This window comes from Phalacrocorax aristotelis, chromosome 1 (assembly GCF_949628215.1).
Source record: "Phalacrocorax aristotelis chromosome 1, bGulAri2.1, whole genome shotgun sequence".
NCBI lineage: Eukaryota > Metazoa > Chordata > Aves > Suliformes > Phalacrocoracidae > Phalacrocorax > Phalacrocorax aristotelis.
In genome coordinates this window covers 28,151,376-28,173,612 of record NC_134276.1, presented here as the reverse complement: position 1 = coordinate 28,173,612, position 22,237 = coordinate 28,151,376, and the positions used below count along the sequence as shown (strand labels likewise).

The 22,237-nt window shown below is 39.3% G+C and overlaps 1 protein-coding gene across 1 annotated transcript in view; it reads left to right on the top strand.

Moving 5' to 3' along the window:
- Positions 1–16,501, top strand: part of TRPC4 (transient receptor potential cation channel subfamily C member 4) — a 155,082-nt gene extending 138,581 nt beyond the window's left edge. Inside the window, exons 8-11 of the mRNA XM_075085783.1 lie at positions 1,122–1,316; positions 9,315–9,356; positions 10,993–11,082; positions 14,626–16,501. Coding sequence (XP_074941884.1) covers positions 1,122–1,316; positions 9,315–9,356; positions 10,993–11,082; positions 14,626–15,342 — 1,044 coding nt within the window. The 3' untranslated portion in view covers positions 15,343–16,501. The remainder of the gene's footprint in view (positions 1–1,121; positions 1,317–9,314; positions 9,357–10,992; positions 11,083–14,625) is intronic.
- Positions 16,502–22,237: the final 5,736 nt, after the last annotated feature.

The following is a 22,237-nucleotide window of genomic DNA, read 5'->3' as shown; positions in this document are numbered from 1 at the left end:
TTATCAGAACTATTGGCTTATTTTTATTTTTCAGCTGTCTGTTAAGGAGACTCATGAAAATAAACACTGATTAATCATATGATAATTCAAATTTGATCATGCAGAAAGCAAACAAATAAAAGAAAGCTTCACTGTCTTAAGATTTAAAAATGTGCCTTTTTACTAATCTGGAAATTACCCATTTTTCCACAAAAGAAATACTGACTACATATGTTTATATAACAGTAGTTGGCAAAGTCCGGTACACAATATCACAACATTCTAACATTCATCAAAACTCAGACTGCAGGTAGAACACTTTTCCTGCTAGAACTAAATTACTGTTTTGGTTGCTGTATATCTGGCTACTATATTAACGGCTGGGGCTAGAGCTGTATTTTAAATTCTTGGCTACTATGTTTACTGTCCAAATCTGATATTAGTGATTTAAACTTCTTGTTCAGCTGCCAGGATTTAGCAATCTTTCCATGGACTTCAGTTTCGTTTTTCTTCAAACTTTTCGAAATTTTGCAATATTATATAGAACCCAAAATAAATAAAATTTCAAATAAAAATAAATTTAAAAAAACCCACAACCTATTCCAAATATATAATTCTGAAGTAGGACGAAAAAAGGATACTCGACTCAACAGTTTTAAGTAGCCTCATGATTTGTTGGATAACCTATTTGTGAATTTCTAGGGCTGGCAATTCCTAAGAGAGTGCATGAGACTTACAGACTTGTTGAAGCTGCTACACAGCAGAGTAATTAGAGTGATCTATGTAGAATAATGATGAGCTGCTACTATAACAAAACATCTCTTCCAGAAGTGTAGCATTTTTCTGCTTGAAATTATCCTTTGTTGTTTGAGAGACTTTTAATTATTGCCTGTAGCAAGGAAAGAATGGTTGAAAGTGGTTATATACTGTACATATCTAACATCTCTTTACTCAAGTATAGCAGTTTAGCTTTGCTTTGTGTTAAAGACCTCCTGTCAAAAGAAGATGCCAGTATTTTAACAAGAAAATTCATTAGTATTTCAGGGTTGTTCTAGTTTTAGGTTTTCAGATATTTGTAGAGGTTTGTTTCACCTCCTTAATTACAGCAATACCTGGGCTGGTGTTGTGTTTCTTGTGTGCAGGATCATGCAGACATTGAGTGGAAGTTTGCTCGAACAAAACTCTGGATGAGTTACTTTGAAGAAGGAGGAACTCTGCCAACTCCTTTCAATGTCATACCAAGCCCAAAGTCTCTCTGGTATCTGATCAGATGGTTATGGAGACACCTCTGCAAGAAAAAAATCAGAAGAAAACCGGAAAGTTTTGGAACAATAGGGGTAAGTCCTGTGTTTTACTCTGCCTCTAGTCCTCCTCTTTGATGTATAGATGAGTCTTTCACAGCCTTAGAGAGCAGAGAAGCATCTGAACAGTCAGATAATATGCATATGAATTACGGAATAATTCTAGCAGAGAATGATGGGGGTTTTTTTACATTCATGTCAATGTATTTGACTATAGAGAAAGCATCATCGTATTCCTGTGCAATGACAATATGAACCATGACTGTCCCTCATTTAAAGATAATGCAGGAAAGATTAAGAGCAATACAAATATCAGAGATCAAATATGTATGCTTGTCTACCAATTCCAGAGGTGTGGCTGATGATCTCCAGCTCAAATGTCACAGTTCAAGTATCACTAACATATCGTGAAACACAGAATTGTGTATGAAGTATTCTCCATGGGATATTCTCTGTCTCTCTCTCTACATCTAATGAAATATGTTTACATTAAAAGCATTCTTACGAAAAGCTCTTCCCACTAAAAAAAAACCATAACATTTTGAAAGGTAACAGCATTTACTTGGAATTGCTTACTTAAATTTCTAGAAAAAAAAAGAGGGGAAAAGACACACAAGGGGAACAAGAATAGTCCTGCACCTGGATTCAGCAGATGACTGTAATATCTCACCCACAGACTTTCTGTGGTAACTGCAGTGGGCAAAACAGATTTGAATTTGTCCCTTCTAGCTTTATCCAGTTGAGATACCTCAGTCAGCAGCTCAGGTTTTCTATATTGTCAGAGGAAATAGTCACGCAACAACCTAACCCAGCAAGAACTAAATCTCTCTCCTTACATCTTCTGCATTTCCCGTAACGAGCGAGTCAGTACCTCAGTAACTAGACTGCATTTAGCCATCTCCAAATGTAAAACAAAACTGTTGTGGGTAAAATGTGAATAATGGCACTTTCCCTATACCAAAGGGATTTGGTGAGTATAAACATTTTCAAGTCCATTAGGAACTCATATAGCAAAGCATTAAGTGAGAGTATAAGAATGTCATGTGTGGGTAAGAGGAAGAAGAAGGGGTTATTATAGTCCTCATGCTGTTGACTGTGGTAGCAAAACATCCATTCATTTCAAAGAAGCCAGGGGATATGATACAATTCTTTGCTGGACCATTATTCTGTAGACCTTTTCTTTGTATTTCTTCCCAGTTTCTTGAGAAATGAGTAATAAGGATAGGCTTTTTCTACATTTGCTCCTGTCAAATCCTGCCATTCAGTTTAATCACCAGATGTACTTGGAGGAACAAGTTCACAGAGGTATACAGATACACGATAAGGAGGAATAGTGACATATAAAACTAATTCACAATTCTTAAGCTGATGAATGGATTTTGTCCTTTTTGTGGAAAGCTTCTAATAAGGCTTATTGCAAAATCCTGATCTTGAAAGGAAAATTTCACTTAGTTGTCATACTTGTAGATAGGAAAGAAACAGCCAGAAAAGGAAGCTTATAAGCATGAGAATGACATTGAAACAAACCAGTAATAGACTGCAAGAAAGAAACACTGAAAAACTATTAAAATTAATATTAGAAAAGCAGTGAAGAGAAACAAACAGTGATTTGGATAGAAATAAAAATAAAAACCATGAACTAGCATGAATGGTGAAGAATTTAAAGAATAAAACATCACTGTTTAACCTAGCAGGAAAAAGAATAAATGCAGAGACCAACAGGAGGTAAAACTGAGATTTTGTTAGAAAGAGAAAATCAAGAGAGTGATGTGTGGGTAGGAGAGTGGGCAATGCTTCTAGGCATTTGTTAAACATTTGGTAGGGATGATTAGCTAGTGTAAACTGATACAGTGATATTAAAATTAATGGAATGATGCCAGTGTATAGCAGCTGAGGATCTAGGGCTGGTTAACACAATATCCCTGTTACACTGAGACAGATCCAGAATACCCTTATACATCCCAGCAAAACCTTCAGGATGATATTGTCTGTCAGACTTTCAATCCAGGACAAGTTACTTTTCTTCCGGTTTTTTTTCCCCTCTCAAACTGCAGGTCTGGGAGTAAACTCATTCCCGACTCTGGAATAATAAATAAAGAGACAATTTGCTCTCAGCCCCATACTGAATGATGTGGTGAGGAAAGGGGTTCAGAAAGATAACCCCCGGTTGCTGTGGCTACCTGCTGCTGGGGTACATAAATACCAGCTCCTAGAAATTACCACCTTGGGTTCTGGTAAACTGGTGTAGCAAAGGGTTAAAGGGCAGGGCTAGTTGGGAATTTTTCCAAAGCTACTTTTTTTTTTTTTTTAAATGAAAAAAGTACAAAATCCTTAAGCCACAAACTTTTTCATTAATATATACCAGTTTCAACAAAGCTTTTGTTGGGAAAGACTTTTCAGCTTCAGGATGGAATTTCTGTTTGGTGAGAGAAGGAGCAGGTGCCAAGTAAAGCAAATACATTGGGCTAAGGGACAACCAGGTTCACTTCTGTTCTCCAGTGGATATTTAGTTATTTATCCCAAGCGGAACAGCTCTGAAAGTATAGATTTCCATCTCAAAATCATTAAGACCCTGGAAGGGGTGGAAAGGTGCTCTCTTGGGAGAACACAAGAGAAGGAGCAGAACCTGGCTTCCCTATGATTTGAATGGGAGCCACTAATTACTGAACTGTTTGGGAGTGGAGGACATAGGCAAGGAATGGATGTAGGACACATTTTTGGTTAATTTCTGTAGAGTAAATTTATTTTAAAAAAATTGTTTGATAAGAAAAAGTGGAAATCACAAAGTCTCTGAGACAATGCAGCTATATCCATCACTAGTTTCCACTACAGAATAGGCACTTAGCTGCAAGTATAGCTGAAACCCTTCTGAAGCAGAGGGCTCACCAGCCAAGCCTCATGGCAACAAGACTTCCAGATGCCTGGAAAAAGTGAGTGGCTGTGGCTGACCAGGCAGTCCACACATCTGGGCATCTCATAAAACTACAAAGTTCTTCATCTAGCTCCTCAGCTATAACAAAAGCCCCATTAGGGCTATCTGAATTTGGAACATTTTGCAATTTCTAGGCCCAGTTATGCACCCAAGCACCAAAATGGGATAAGGTGTGAGCACGCACTATGCACTCTGATTTCCACATTAGGAAAATCTATCCATATGCATCAGAATGTGAGAGCCACTGTTCACTCCAGCAGTCACGTCTACACACTGTTTGGGTAGATGTAAACCAGGTGCTGTTAACTGGATTTTCCCCAAGAAGTTAGGTCACTGGGGAACAGTTGGGCACATGATGGTGATCTCATGTTTGGTGTGGGGGAATGCTCTACGTTCTGGTTTTAAAAAATTTATTCCCATCACCCACAGCTCAGCCTTGGGTTCCCAGAAGTTCTTCAGTCGCCCCAACAAATGAAATTTAGAACCTTTACACCCTTACAGCTGAAGGGAAATGAGGAGTTTTTTCTGACTTTTTTGGGGGATCTCAGCTAACAGCTCCCTGACTCCAGCTCACTGGAATCTCCCCTCTAGTAACTCTGCCTCAGAGTGACAGGATAAGCTTTGTTGGGACCTACTTCTTTTCATTGAATTCTGCATTATGAACTCTGATTCCTTCCCTATGACCAGTACTGGGGAAAAAAACACTATAGACTCAGTTTTAGGCTCATTTTCTTACATTGGCTATATGAATGTATGTGTGTCACGTTATCTGTAAGGTAGAACTCAGATTTCAAAACATTTGGTTCTGAAACCTCTAAATGCTAACTTTCCTGTTAGGAAGCTCTAATCAGCCGTAACATACTGTGGTGTTTTCCAGCAGAAAAAGCAATAGTGTGCATCCAAAGGCTGAATCAGTGCTTGAGCATACAAAACAGACGATAGACAGAATGCAGCTGGCTTGTTAAAGCCAACATTTTTCAAGGATCAGGCATGATATCTGCATAAGAAACCTTAGTACCAAAAAGCCAGGAATCATGAGCTAGGAATGAATCAAGGATTAATTAAATGTGTCACCAACAGTCCACTGTAAAAATATATATACGTGTACACTTGAAAGTTCATTATATGCAGGCAGAAGTCATAAAGAAAGGGTTCAGAGTCAGGATAGTTTACAGCAGACATGATAGTGGAAGGATTTATCTGGCTTATATGAAGAAGAAAAATGTCTGTAGAAATAAGTATGGCATAGTTGCTTGGGAGGACCATCTACAGTGCTGCTTATAGCAAAACTATTACGGGAAAGAACAAGGGCTGTAGGGAAGTGAGGTGCCTCTAAAGAGTGCTGGCTAATTTGCTTCTCCTTGGATGTGAGTTCTGTGGTTCTGCCATCCTTTGTTGTACTGGGATAGCTGAAACAGTGGGTGGTGGAGTCAAGGGGAGATTTTTCCAGGGACAGTATTTTTCTCCAAAGCAACACCGTGACCAGCCATACTGGTGGCAGCTTCTCTAGCCACAGCTACAGCTGAAGGAAGACCAGGATGCTTGTATGTGATGTACTAGTACTTCAGCTCTCCTATTAATCAGAGATCTTCTACCTTTCAGATTTCAGCACATTTTAATTTTCTGTCATTTTGACATATCCCAGGCATGCAGCATTCCCTTTAGCTATTATCACAAAGTATCTCCTACACTTCAAACTCTGAAATAACTGCGTGCTGCTCTTTATATATATAGCAGTTCTCTTAACTTTGTCAGCTCACCTTCACAAAAGCCAGATTAGTAAAGTAACTCTATTGATTAGGCTGAAGTTTTCCTGACTGCCCAAGGCCTTTGAGTGTCTCAAGGATACTCCTGTTGGTCATCTGAAATCCACTGCTATTTCAAAATAGAAGAGATATAAGAAAATAAACCCCAATCCCACTGGAATAAATTGTACTATTTTCCTCAAACTGCATTCCACTTTATGTCTGATAGTTGCCAAGAAGTGTTTTACCTATAATTTTAGGTATTTCAGAGGAGAAAATGAAAAGGATTATCAGGGATATCTTCGGTACTTTTTTTTTGTTTGGCATGCATCTGATGTTCAGATAAACAGTTACCTCTTTTCTAGCTCTCCAGATTTTTATGCCATTTTTCCATGCAACCTACATGATAATTATTATCATTTGTCAGAGAAAATGTCCTTTCCCCTTCTCCTAGTCTTTGTTCTCCAAGTAGAAAATTATACTATTCCTAAATCAACAGAAGTATTTTGTATTTTCTCTGTAAAGTGTGTTATTGAATGCTGAGTGAAGAAATAACACCTTCCACCTGGAATGGAAACCAGTAACCTGGAGTAATTGTTGTGTAGCCAAGGGCCATCTCATGGGGAAACCTCTCTGTCAACACACATTCCTGCCCTTTTTATGGGATACTTCTTTTCAAGATGAGGAATAAATCCCATTACTTAAGACAATCATTTGTCCAGTCCAATCATTACATTTTCTGGAACTTTATCACTAAGCAAATTTGCATTCCTGCTTTATAAAAGATATAATTTTGATAAAACACTTCAAAAGAAGTAATTTATCAAATTTTTGATTGCTAAAGAGATTTTTCTTCCCAACAATGCAAATTACTAGGAATGGCATAAGCAGGAAGACCAAAATATTTATCACTTCTAGTAGAACTATTATTAAAGCTTCCTAGAAGATATTAGTGCCCCCTTTGGAAAGTGACAAAAATATCCCCTTTGATTTCATGATCTCATACAACATTGTCATCAGAAGAGTATTTCTTCCACTGTTGCTAATTTTAGTCAGATTTAACTTTTATCCCCTTGCCAGCCACAGTCTTCAACACTTCTTTATGCACATAGCACAGCCGTTGCTTGGAACAAATTTTGAACAACCACAAATTAGACTATGACCAGGTATAGAAAAGCAGGCTGGCTGAGAACAAAATAAGGACAATATGAGTGTTAGTGCCATTTTATTTATAGTGAATAGCTTTCACTATATATATATATATATATATATATATATATCTTTCAGATGTGTTTAAGCAAAGATTCATTCTGTTTCTAGAAGTACTCAAAAGGTGATTATGAACGGGAAACTGAATCTGAACATTTAAACAGGAGATAGAGAATGGATGGGGTAATAACTTTGATAGGTTATGCATATGCATATAACCCTGTGCAGTATGTATGTGTCTGTGTGTGAAAACACACCATTAAATGCATTCTGTTTTAGCCTCTCAGTGGTGTGCATTGGAAACAATTGTTACATGCAGTAGAACTGCTCTGAACATGTTACTACATCCCAAGTTGGATTTTTTGACATTACGTTAAGTGGAAAAGCCACAACCCGTGTTTCTGGATGTTTCTGAATTGGTTGCAAAGAAAGGATAAACCCGATTTAGCTATTTCTTGTTACGGGTACAGAATTAAACGTATGCATTTATTTCACATTTCACTGTAAAGTAAAGCAGAGCAGACAACAACTGCAGAAACTAGTCTGCGAGACAAGGCCAGCATTTGTTTTCTTTATAGGAGTTATTAGCTTTACCTGAACTGAAGTGCATTTCAGTTACACCTTAAAGTGTTTTTCCCTTTACCCGTGAGTCACATCTGTTGTCAAGAGCTCTCTCAGCCACGGACTCCCTTAGTGCTCCATCAGCAGGAATGAAACATCTCCATCGTGTGGTCAACTGTGAAATATCAGATTATTCTTTTTTTTTTCTTCTAAAAAACAGCTAAAGACCGGGAGTGGGAGGATATCGGCTTTCCCACGGCTGCCTTGCCTGCTCTGGCCATGGCAGTAGGCAGGCTCGCCCATCCCTCCACCCTTAGACACAAGGAATTTCCATCTTCTCTTTGGATGATGCATAGTTACAGAAACACAGTCTGGAAAAATACTGAAGGCAAAATGCTAATGTATAAAGCCTTACCTCACAGTGTCTGTTCAGAGTGATTAGGAAATAATGATTTTCCCCTTTCTATTATTTTTTGCCAAGCGCAGCTACACAGCTATTACAAACCAGAAATCAACACTAAGGTGTAAACTGGTTCTGAGTACAAGGAAATTGTTAATCATAAATTGCCAGTCAGTTTCAAGTAAAAAAAGGTTACAAAATACCTTACTGTGGCTGCCCCATTGTACAACTGAGGTCAGTTTTAACAAGTCCCTTGGATGCTCTTTTATCCTGTTTTAAGATTCTGTAAGTATTCTGTTTTGTAGAAGAGCAATCAGTGGTCAGACCCCTCCTTTTCCCTCCAGGAGCAGCAAGATAAAACTGTAAGTCTTTCTCTCACCAGTCAGGAATAATTAAGGTAGAGAATAGGGAGATGTGACTCAGTATGCTATTGAGGACAACAATAATTCAAAGACTAAGTAATCCAGGCCTTTTTTTTCTCCATCTTCTTCTGGACAGCCATTAGGTAAGGCAGTATAATCCAAGGCAACACTTGTTTGAAGCCTGTACCATGCTTTCATCATACCACACTTCTTTTTGCTGTTCTTCTTCAGAGTTATTATCCCTCTTACACTCCCTCCTTATCAACACCAAACTCTACATTGCAAGCTAAGTTTCTTCCATACCCCTCTATGCAACCAAGTGTTTTTAGCATGGAACTAAGCTGGAAATTTTCCCTTTAATATGGTTTTATAGTGCACGTTTTTGTTAGCTCTATCTTAAATGAGATATTAGAAGCCATAGCAAGTGTCTTGCTAACGCCATGTTTACATCAAGCTTTTCTCAATTCAGTAAAATACATTTCCATCTGTGCAAGTGAGTGACGTGATCACATTGTTTCCCTTCTATTTCACACCAGTGTCTCTGGGGCTCTGCAAGCAGAGACCTGGCTGCCTCACCACATCCATGCTGATACTGGAATAGCAGCACATTGATGAAAATGTAGAACAACTACTTTGCCCTCCCAAATACAACATTATCCCTTCTGGAGGACAGGCTTTGTTCCTATGCTGCCATTTTCCAACGTACTTTGAACCATCTCTCTCAGCTTGCTAGATACCACATATCACACAGACCTACTGTTTTGCTATGCTCTATTTTACTACCAGAAAGGGATTAATGGTCTTTTATTCTCTTCTTTTTTTCAGAGGCGTGCAGCTGACAATCTGAGAAGACATCATCAATACCAGGTACAGGCCTATGTTTATTTTTGGAGAAATTATTTTTCTATGCCTCCAACAGGTCTTCAGGAGGGAAAAAAAGGAAGAATTTCATATGAAAGCAGAAAAGAAAAAAAGAAGAAAAGCGAAAAACCCCACATAGTCCCCCCTCACTACTGGGTTGCATCAGGATCACATGTGCAGTTCACTGGCATGCTCCATCAGAACCTGCTCTCCATCTCTCCAGCTCTGGTCCCCAGTAGACAACTTCCTGTCCCTTAATAACCCTTCTGCCTAGATCTCCTGCAAGCTGTTCTTCTTCTCCATCCTTCCTCTTTCAGCCCTTGATTTTTTGAGATTACTGTAGCACAAATAATAATTTTCAGTTTTTGCTGTTTCAAAAGGACTGTAAGTTAAACAAGATGTGGGCTGTACATTTGCAGGTTTGGTAATTAATGGATTCCATATGGGAAATGACTAAGTAAACTAAAGCTTTTCTAACCTGAAAAAGGCATAGCGGTGGGAAACACAACAGGGATCTATACAATCATGGGGAAGGTGACACAGAGCAGCTGTTTACCATCTACCGACAAACCAAATACCAGACACATTCTAGGCTGCATTAGTGAGGCTCTAGGCACCTTTTTGAGGGAAGTGATTATTCTCCTCCAGCCCACACTTGTAAGACTCTGTCTGGAGCAGTGTGTCCTGTTTTGGACGCCCCACTACAAGACAGATGTTAACAAACTGGAAGGAGTCCAGTAAAGGGCCACCAAGACGGTTAGAGTGCTGACATAAAAGGAGGAGCTCGGATTTCAGCTTGGAGTAGGTTAATGGGAATCTAATTGCTGTCTTCAATAACATAGTGGGTGGTTAGAGAGAAGGAGCCAGATTTTTCTGGGAGGTGCACAGCAAAAGAACAGGAGTCAGTGGTCACAAGTTGGAGGAAGAGAAATTCCCTAAGGAAACTCATCATCACAGTGAGGGTAGTAAAGAATTAGAAAAAGTTGTTCAGGGAGGCTGCAGCGTCTTCACTCTTGGAGATATTCAGCACTTCACTGGACATGGCCCTGAGCTAGATCAGACAGCCTCCAGGCATCCCTTCCAACCTAAATAATTTTAGGATTCTTAGAAGTAGAAGGCAACAATGGAAACTTATCAGAGAGCAGGTTAAAAATAAACAAAACCCCGAATGGAATCTTATTCCACCTATACTGTGGAATTCATTCGCAGAGGATTTGTGGATACTGAAAGCTTGCACGAGTTCAAAATACATAGGAAAACCTGTCACAGCCCATTAAACTTAGAGCTATTATTGCTGATTCACAAAGTCTCCGAAACTCACATCACGGGAGGCTTAGGATAGTATAGCTCGAAATAACATTATACAGCTGTACTAAACTTATACTCCTCATGAGGCATCAGCAACTGCTTGCTGTCATGTTACTGGCATCAGACATACCTTTGGTGAAACCCAATACAGCCATTCTCAGGATGATTAGTATCACAGCTTTCCATTGAAAAACAGAAAAAAATTTCAACCAAATATAAGGTTTATGCATTTTTTTGTCATGTTCCTAAAGCACAAAGAAGTCCAAGCAGGCTCAGTGAAACTAGGTTTAGTAACTAATACTAAGGAAGCTAACACCATGTTTTATCTTTTTAGGAAGTTATGAGAAATCTGGTTAAGAGATATGTTGCAGCAATGATAAGAGATGCCAAAACTGAGGAAGGACTGACAGAAGAAAATTTTAAGGTATGTCATAATTTATATGTTTATAGGTGTTTTAGTAAGATATTATAAGACTGCGAAGCATCTATCTTGAAATCCCCAGTTGTTCAAGTAGCATATAACTTGCTTCCTAGAGCAGTGTCTATGTCCTGATGGACCATATACAGATAGTACTGTACTCGGACTCCAGCGAGTCTCCTTACTTTAGATGGAGAAATAAACAGTTTTATCAGCTAGTTTGAATTGTGCCCATGCAAGAGGACACCAAAGTGGGACTAAGTATGTGTAACAACATATTTGCTAAAGTGGGCTGCAAATAGATTCAGCACCTTATGAAATAGAATTTTTCTGCTATAGAGTGCTGTTGTGCATTTCTTTGTATAGAGAACACAACACCTTTTATAGAATCATAGAATCACAGAATATCCTGAGTTGGAAGGGACCCACAAGGATCATCAAGTCCAACTCCTGTCCCTGCACAGGCCACCCCAAAATTCACACCATATCTCTAAGGGTGTTGTCCAAGTGCTTCTTGAATATCACCAGGTTTGACGCCATGACTGCCTCCCTGGGGAGCCTGTTCCAGTGCTCCCACCACCCTCTGGGTGAAGAACCTTCTCCTAATATCCAACCTAAACCTCTCTGGCACATCTTCCTGCCATTCCCTTGGGTCCTGTCACTGGTCACCAGAGAGAAGAGATCAGCGCCTGCCCCTCCTCCTCCCCTTGTGAGGAAGCTGTAGACGGCGCTGAGGTCTCCCCTCATTCTACTCTTCTGCAGGCTGAATAAACCCAGTGACTTTAGCTGCTTCTCATACAGCTTCTCCTCTAAACCCTTCACCAACTTCCTGGGCCTCCTCTGGACACAGTCTAGTAGCTTTATATCCTTAATGTGCTGTGGCCCCCAAAACTGCACACAGTACTCAAGATGAGGCCTCACCAGCGCAGCACCTCCCTCAACCAGCTAGCAATGCAGTGCTTGATGCACCCCAGGACACGGTTGGCCCTCTTGGCTGCCAGGGTGCACTATCGGCTCATGTTCAACATGTCGTTCACCAGAACTCCCAGGTCCCTCTCTGCAGAGCTGCTCTCCAGCAGCTCATTCCCCAGTCTGTATGTACATCCAGGGTTGCCGTGCCCCAGGTACAAAATCCGGCACTTGCTCTTGTTAACCTTCATATGGTTGGTGATTGCCCAGCTCTCCAGTCTGTCCAGAGCTCTCTGCAGGGCCTCTGTGCCTTCCAGGGTGTCAACAGCTTCTCCCATTTTTGTATCATCAGCAAACTTAATTAGTATTCCTCCCAGTGCAGCATCCAGGGACTGGATCCAAGTCATTTTATATTTTATATGATCCTGCATCCAAGTCATTTTATATGACTTAAAAGATGGAAAACTTAAATAAGCAGTCAAATATTGAAGTCCTTTGACACAGATGAAGTGAACAGGGCCATATATATTTCACACTTACATCTATCACAGTGTATTTCCATCCATCACTGTATATTTCCATCTATCCATCACTGTGTATTTCCAGCATCAAACATTTTTGTTACTATTGGCCTCTCAAACCCAAACATCCAAAATTATATTCATCTGCCTCAGCTTACACACACACAAGATACAGACAGAACCTGCACTAACTGCTTCAGTACTCCTTCATTCACATCATCTTGAGTGCCATCACACAGCATGTATAGGATAACCAGGTGATCGGGCCCAGTCAGCACAAGTTTATGAAAGACAGGTCCTGCTTAACCAACCTGATCTCCTTCTATGACAAGGTGACCCACTTAGTAGATGAAGTAAAGCCTGTGGATGTTGTCTACATAGACTTTAGTAAAGCATTTAACACCACTTCCTACAGCATTCTCCTAGAGAAACTGGCTGCTCTTGGCTTGTATGGGCATAGTCTTCACTGGGTAAAAAATTGGCTGGAAGGCTGGTCCCAAAGAACTGTGGTGAATGGAATTAAGTCTACTTGGCAGCCGGTCACAAGTGGTGTTCCCCAGAGCTCAGTACTGGGGCCACTTCTGTTTAATATCTTTATCAATGACCTGGGTGAGGGGATTGAGTGCACCCTCAGTAAGTCTGAAGATGACACCAAGTTGGGCAGGAGTGTTGATTTGCTTGAGGGTATGAAGGCTCTACAGAGGGACCTGGACAGGCTGGATCGATGGTCCGAGGCCAATGGTATGAGGTTCAACAAGGCCTCAGGACGTGTTGGGTCCTGCACTTGGGTTACAGCAACCCCTTCCAACACTACAGTCTTGGGGAAGAGTGGCTGGAAATTACCTGAGGGTGTTGGTGAACAGCCATGTCAAACCATTGAACATGAGCCAGCAGTGTGCTCAGGTGGCCAAGAAGGCCAACAGAGTCCTGTCTTGTATCAGGAATAGTGTGGCCAGCAGGAGTAGAGATGTGATTGTGCCGCTGTACTCGGCATTGGTGAGGCCACACTTTGAATACTGCGTGCAGTTTTTGGCCCCTCACTATAAGAAAGACATCGTGATGCTGGAGCATGTCCAGAGAAAGGCAACAAAGCTCGTGAAGCCAGTACAGCACAAGTCTTCTGAGGGGCACTGAGGGAACTGGGGTTGTTTAGCCTGGAGAAGAGGAGGCTGAGGGGAGACCTTACCGCTCCCTACAACTACCTGAAAGGAGATTGTAGCGAGGTGGGTGTTCGTCTCTTCTCCCAAGTTACTACTGATAGCATGAGAGGAAATGGCCTCAAGCTGTGTCCAGGGAGGTTTAGACTGGATATTAGGCAAATTTTCTTTACTGAAAGGGCTGTCAGGGTTTGGAACAGGGTTCCCAGGGAAGTAGCTGAGTCACCATCCCTGGAGGTAATTAAAAGATGTGTAGATGTGGTGTTTATGGACATGGTTTAGTTGTGGACTTGGCAGTGCTGGGTTAATGGTTGGACTAAATGATCTTGAAGTTCTTTTCCAACCCAAATGTTTCTATGATTCTATGACTATTACTTGAGAGAAAATGAAGAGAAATAGGGATCTCCTGAAGGCAAACTGCCTACTGAGAAGGCAGTTAAGAGACAGAGTTTGCACTCGCTGAAAGCAGCCTGCAATGATTAGCTTTGAGTTAGTTGCCAGCTGCCAAACATTTAGTGGAAATGCATGAAGTCCAACCTGCACCCCTGCTCATAGGGAAGCATGTGCACATGTGTATGCCTTGTGCATGTGTGTGCAAGGGGTGATATTAAGACCTGATCAAAATGCTGTTGTAATGATGGGATACTATATCTAGCAGATCAGCTGTAGGTCTTCAGGCTGTCCATGCTTCTTCCTTCACCACTGTTGGTGATTTCTGTGAATAGTCTAGGCTAAGGCACATTTTCCCTGCAGTTTCCTCTGATAAAATTGCTGAACACTTTTCTGTGCCACCTGGAAGATCCATTAGACTGCGAAGCACCTTGAAGATGCAGGTATTATCCAGGTGGTGAAGTTTATTACTGATCCCTAGCATAATCCTTTTTTTCTTTGTTTTAATTACAAGAGGAATAGTCAAATTAGCTTTCATGCTCTGATGTTTCATCCTTCCTCCTAATTTTCAGGAGTTAAAACAAGATATTTCCAGCTTTCGTTTTGAAGTCCTGGGTTTGTTAAAAGGAAGCAAGCTGTCTAATTTGCAGACTGCAAAGGTGAACAAAGATACTGCCTCTCTGTCAGAAACTGAAGAAAATAGTGAGAGTGAAGGAAACAAGAAAGGAAAGAAAAAGACCTTCAGCCTTTTTGACATAACAACAATGATTCACCCAAGATCAGCCACTATGGCCTCTGAAGCACATAATGTAAGCAACGGCTCAGCAATGATGGTGTCAGAGTCCACTAAGGAGAAACAAAAGCGTGTGAATTTTGTAACAGACATAAAAAATTTTGGGTTATTTCACAGACGATCAAAAACAAACTCTGTGGAGCAGAGTACAAATAAAATATACACCGTTTCTGAAGAAGTTTCCCGTCAACAGGCAGAAGAACAATGTGAGAAAACTGCTGAACTGGAAGAGGGAGAACTGACCATAAACTGTGAATTAAACATCCAAAGTCCTGATGAAAAATGCGTGTTAGCTGAGTCACAAAATAACGGTGACTCTTCAGATTCACAGGGAGAGGGAAGTATTTGTGCTTCAGAAATAGAGAAAATGGAGTTACAGAACTCAGAACCAGCCACACCGCAGGATCAGCTGGACAAGGAGTTGGACATTAGCATTGACTGTGATGGGAAACAAGAAACAATTGATCAGGGTGATTATGTGATAACAAGGTTGTGATGCTCACAGGAGGAAGCATTTACAAATATATATATTTTGCATAGTGCTTTTGGGGGGGAATGTTTTAAGAATTATATTAGCAAATGCAGAATTACACTTTATAGTACTCAACTGTGGCACATGATCTTGTAACATAGTAGTCAAGAGAAAGATAATACGGGGACCTTCTGTTTTGTAGCCTGCTTTAGCTTTCACGATTTGTTTTACATTTTTTAATAAATGGAAGCATCTTGTATTCTTGTACTGTTGCAATAACCCACAGAAACTTTTTAGCTATCTTTTTCAATTACAACAAATGCAATTTCTCTCATATGATAGTTGACTCCTATGATAAATATTTTTCTATGCAAATAAAAAGTAGCTTAAGAGACTTGTAAGCCTTTATTTAACTTTGTAGGTTCTTAAAACATTCTGGGCACCATAATATTCAGAAGTGGCCCCTGTCAGCATAAGTCATGTCAAGCTATTAGAATAATTTATTTAAATTGTTAGAAACTTGATTTGTTTCAAAAGCTATACAGAATCAAAAGATAAAGTATATTCTTTTATTTATTGAAGGAATATGAATACCTGTATATTATGAAAGATCAGTCTATTTGATTATTTAATTACAGCTTCTCCCTCCCAGGAAGAGGATTATCACTGTCCTGATACCATTGTTAGAAATGCATCTGCAGGATATGAAGACTGTAAAAAATCCGTTTCTTATAGTAAAAGAAATATCTGTGGCTTGCTAAAAACTGGTGATGGATTACTCCCTGATAATCTGTAATCACAATGGCTACTGCATCTTCAACCATTTGTTTTTCCAAATGTGGACAACCTATGCACTTTAATATTCAGCTGCTTATTAGCTTTTGCCTTCACAATACGCTCATATTTGCTAAGGCAAAGAAGCTTCAGGAATAAACAAACATACAATGATCCCCTGAGCACTTGAAAAAATATGGCAAGCTGTTGAGAAGTTTTTAAAGGCAAGCCTTAAGAGAGTTTCTTTGATAATTTCAGAGTTTGGGGGAATCTGATTGGAGGTTTTATAAAAAATACTTATACATTTTAATGTATAAAGAAAACCTAACAGTATTTTTCATAACTAATGAGTGGCTTACTGTCCTAGTCAAAAACAGTATTTTTAAAATTAAACAGTCTGTTTCTTTTTAATCAGTGACTGGTGTCCTACATTATTAAAAACGTAGTTTTACAACGGATCTAAGAATAACCACCCTCAAACTCACAGCACCATCCTTCTCCTCCCTTGGAAACACATGAATATACCACATCAGTGTGGTCATTTCATTCTTAACTTCCCCAGCCCTGCCATGGAAGATTTTGTAGTTCATATTAGCCTGTATTAAGGAACCTCCAGAGGCACAGAGTACGCTTACATTCCAGATGCAATCCATCACATGTGACTCCCACTTTGTAGGACCTGACCTAAAGCCTTACCATTCTGGACCTAAACTATCCTGGTACTGAACTGAGTTTTGAAAATCCAGGCAAACCCCTCTCAGCTCTATACTTTTAGGTGGGCTTTCCAGCTCTACTTTACACATGTTCTACTCTTTCTGAGCTCACATACTGAAAGCTTCCTTCCTGCACATCTATCTGTGCCATGGCACCTAGGAGACAATTATTTGAACCAAAATGAAAATATGTGCAGTAATTGGAAAATAATTTGTATAGCATTGCAACAATGCATTCGAACCACATTTGATTGCTAAAATATGGTTGATTTCCATCTTGGCCTCTTGACTTCTCTGTGGACTGCCTCTCCTTCACGTCTTTCTCCTTGTCCACCTTTAGATTGTGAGCTCCTCGGGGCAGGGCCTGTAGCTTTTCTGTTTGGAAAGCACCTGAATTATTACAAGCATAACAAGAAATAAATAATAATAATAATGGTGGAATACCTTCATATCATTTTTACTAGGTCAACTTTTAGAGAGTTCTCTTTTCTACTGTAACATTTGTGGTAAGAATGACATAAAGCCAATGTGTCACGTATTGTCACAAAATTCTCTATATCCCGCTTAAGAGTCCTTCTCTACCACTGAGTTCACTTTCTCATTCTTCATCATGGTTTGTAACACCATGGAGTCCTAAGCTTACTACCCTTTCACTAGTCAAATTTAAAACAAACAGTCCTTGCTCCACAGAGTTTTCAATGCATTCCAACCATGTGCTTTCATTCTAGACAAAATGTGCCTCAGCAGGGTATTTATAATACATCAGCACCATTATCAGAACAAGTTAACTGCCACAGGTCTAAGAGCTCTGCATAATATTCTGCCATCATAAGAGCCTGTTTCTGCTGTGCATGAAGTTCCCAACAGGGCAAAAACACAGGACAGTTAACCTGAAACATCAGCCATGCAGTCACATCATGACACCACTGTGCTGGGAGCCAGTCTAAGTCTTGGAGTAGATACAAGACAGAACAGCAAAGTTGGCACAGGTGGGCAAGATACTTAGGCATAGGTCCATGCCATTGTATTGCATAGAAATAGGTGGTCAGTCTTTTGCTGTCTTTTTTCCTTCTTTTACAACCAAATATTGAAATGAAGCTCTATTAAATAAATCATACCTCAAATCAGCATTTGTTCTATTTTTATATGATTCTTAGGCATTGAAGCCTGACACCAGTAAGGACCTGATCCCATTCCATTTAAATTTAATGGCAACTAAGCACCTCATTCTGTGAAAACAGGTAAGAGGCCAAAATATGTCCAAATCTGAAATGGTGATGGACTTCATTGCTTTGCAGGTAGCCAAATAAGCCCCTTATTGGATGCCTCCAAGAGGATATCTGTGCCAAGAAAGATTTAGAGGTGCACAAAACAAGGTTTGTAACACCACAGCAGAGGCATTAATAAGCTTTGCAAAGCTGAGCATACTTTCTCCTCAGGAGAAATAAGAGGTTCAAACCTATGCATCTCTGCTTGCAGTCTTCATTAGCATCAGTATAGGAGAAACACAGAAAACCCAGGATATAAACCCCTATAAAAACCAGCCTTTTGAAGCAGAGCTTAAAATCATTATATGTTTCAAGGAGTTAGGAAATGGTCTAAATATTGGCTTAAAATGGCCTAATCCCAAGATTAGGTTGTTCAGAATGTTCAGAAAACATTTTATTTTAACTTATACTTTTTTCTTTTTTTGGTAAGGACAAAACCTGACTGCCCTTTGCATTTTCATCAGCTCCTGGAGAAACAGAGAGAGTTGCAGACAGCACAGCAGGAGTCTTCTACCCTGGCATGGCTGGGCAGGAGCCAGCTTGAATTCTTGCAACCTAGTTGTCTGAAGCACAGTGGGTCTGAGCCAAAACCAACTGGGTAGTAGGTATCTTTATCAAGGTTCGTTTGACTTCCACTCTCCCCAAGCTACTCACTGATTCACAGTCAGTGGTCAGCGATGCAAGGACTGCATGCTATCCCTTCAAAACAAAATTGCAAAAGCTGCTTCTGACACTGAGTGCTTTGCTGGCCCTCAAGGGCACTGGAGAGGTGAGAGCCATGCATGAGAGGGTTCAGACAGCCCAGCCCCGTGAGCCGGCTGCAGGCTGCTGCACTACCTGTCTGTGGTACAATATAACCAGAGAGCAAGCCAGGCACATGCCTCTCAGGGAGGAACAATGTCTCTGCAGCTGGTTTTAATCTTGTTTTCTTGGTCCACAGATTGAGAATATATATCTTCATCATAGCTATAAATGTTGAGGGCTGTAAAAGGTGAGGAAATTTCTGGTATCTGGGCACCCAGAAGTTCTTCAACGGAATGTTTGAAACAAGAATGTCTTCCTTAACAGCATCCTTGGACTGATCTTTTAGGATGAGAATTTTTGCGTAGCTTCCTCACAGGAATAAAGTGTAGACGAAAGACACAAAGAAATTATTATATGTCTGTCTCAAATTCTGCTATATATGTATTACAAGCTATAACATCCTGTCTCCTCTCTAAACCTCAGATGAATGTTTAATCAGATTCTGGGAAGTAGCATGAAAGAGAAAAGAAGCAGATCATGCTTAAAGAGTGTGATGAGGCGATGAAATTTTGAATACAGTTCAAAACATTTGGTATCAAGTTTTCTTCTTGGAATATAGAGGTACAAGATGGACAACAACATAATCCATCTTCATTTTTTTAAAGTCTCTTAAGAGACACCAACAGCTTTAATGAGTAGCGCAACCTCACAAAAACAGTAGTACTGGTAACAGTAATAGTAGTGGTAGTAGTAATAGTAATATTAAATGTAAGTGTTATAATAACAATGCTATGCATTTACCCTTGGGAAGTATAACTCTTTAATTCTAATCCCTGCTCTAAAGTTTGCCTGTTTTCCATGTCGAGCAACCATTCGATAACACCAGTAACCTGTCCTTGGGGACAGCTGACCTCCAACGTAAGTACTCTAATCTCGGACTAAAAATCTTACTTCTTTGTGTTTCAACTCTTTGACTAGCTAAAGATTTAGCTATGAACCCTACATTCACTGCAGCAGGATCAGATTAGAGATCCTTTGAGACAGTTTATGGTTAAGTAGTTGGACATACTCCAAAATAATTTGCTGAGGTTAAGGATGAGTTTGAACCCTCGAGATATGAAAAGGACTTGAACTCATTGAATTACATCAAATCAAGTTCACTAACCAGTAATTTAATACTTGAGAAGTTGCCTTATTTTTATAAGTGTAAAAGAATGGAGCAGAAATGGCTCCTTGTTAACATGAAAACAACAACAACAAAAAGTTGCAGCCTCCAATGTTTGTGAACATAGGACTGTATGAGAACTCAGTCATACAGTATACTTCAGTTTTACCACAGGTCTTCCATCACATAATTCTCTTCCTAAATAAATCAAATCTTCTGCTGTTGTTAAATACAATTATGAAATGTTTATACACATGAATCATTGCAACTGGTTATATTGGTACCCTTTGGAGAGTCAATATCTTTTAACTTTATAGCTTTTCTCTGACCAATGTTTGTTCTTCTGACTGTACTCTTCCTCCTTCAGGCTTGGTTTCTTTGCTGTAGTCTAAACCAGTTATGCTATTTTCACTTGAACTAAAACTTACTGTTCTCTTTAGTTAACTGTCATAGTTACAGTCAAATGCTGTGCAATATTAGGTGTTGCACTGTTCAGTACTGCTGTGGCCTTTTCAGTCTGGCCTTTAGTTCTTTGCAATCCAATAGTCTTTCACTCTGGAACTAAATTGGTACATTCAGAGGCAAATGCATCTTTCCATTTCAAACACTCTCCTTAGCATCAGATTAACTGTCTTTGACAGACATCCTTGCCTCCTTTGTACATTTTAGATGGAGTTTAGATACCTATCTAGGACTAGAAACATAGCTTTCCAATATCTATATATTCAATTAATACCAGTTCCACGTTGTGCTTCTTCAGTATCTTTTCTCTCACTTCTCTTCTTTGATAATGCAGTTGATGATGACCTTGTTGATAATTCAGTCTGTTTAAGGCAATGTACTTACTATTGCATTTTAAGAGTATTGGAGCTGTTCTTGCAATAGGGACAGGAAGTATTCAAGATGTAAAATAGAATCACGCAGGAAGACTGAGCCTCTAAAGATGCTACTGCTTTCTAATTACCAATTACTGATTACCATTACTAATGCTTTCTAGTCTGAAAATTAGTAATGGAACCTCACACATGCAGAACTCATGGGAAACTCTTCCACTGCATGGAATCAAGAGTTAATTATAAGAGCTTACATACTTTTTATTCAGTGGAACTGAAAAAGCAAGAATAGTCCCATCTACATTTGTTTCATATGCTCGACTTTTAAAAAACCCAAGGCATTCACAGTAAAATAATTCATGAATGTTTAAACAGGCAATAAAAGTCCATGGCTAGTGAGGAAGATAAAACGACCTTCTAGAAATCTATGTGCTTCAATTTACCAGGTTAGTGAAAAGACTTTTTTTCTCCTGTAATAGCAAACCTTTACAGATTGAAAAACTGTATCCCAAAACTCCAATCCCCATTTCAACCAAACCAAACCAAACCAAAACCAAACCACAAAAACACAAACAAAAATACACAGATTTTTCAGATTTCAGAGATTCATGGGTTTTCTTAGTTAATTAGTACCCTAAAGAACATCTGAAAGCATTGAGCTTACCTTTCATAAATTTAATGGACAGCATAGACTGCTCCTTAAATGTGGCCAAGTGAGAATAGTAACTGCAAAAGAACTCATTCTGGTTAATGACTAATGTTTTTAGTATACAAAAAGCAATTTACAAGATGGGAGATGCATACATCACCATTTTCTGAAAGTGTCAAGTATGCCTTAAAAAAAATACAGTAAGTATTCATACACATTCAGAGAAGTCCTACACAAATGCTCATTTCTGCAATAATTTTCATTCCTTTTTCTTCCTCGTCTTCCCTATTTGATGATTTGTTTTTACAGATAATGCATTGTTTTCCCAATAAAGACAGATATCTTACACTTTTCTGCTACACATTTCTAAATATAGAGTGTATGACCAATAGTGCAGTATTTTATGTTGCAGCATCTGGAGGATAACGTGGGATCCTGTGTCCATAGGATTACAGGATAGTTAACTAGGGAGTACTAGAAATAGTTTTGTTTGGATAAATTACATGTGATACTGAGAGATATAATTCAGCCATAGCACAAACATGAATATCCATATCCAGCTACCAAAGCATGGAAATAATCCTTCTCTATGGCTAATTTAGCTTAAGCCAGTTCTATCCCAAGAAAAAGAAGTAAGCAGAAAAAAGAAAGTTGAAAGAGATACTTTTTTATGGAATTAGACTTTGTGTAGTGTTTATTAATACCGTTAGTTTCCTTCACTTTTATTAAGTAAAATTGAAGGGTTTGCTTTTCAGCATCCATTTTTTAAATGA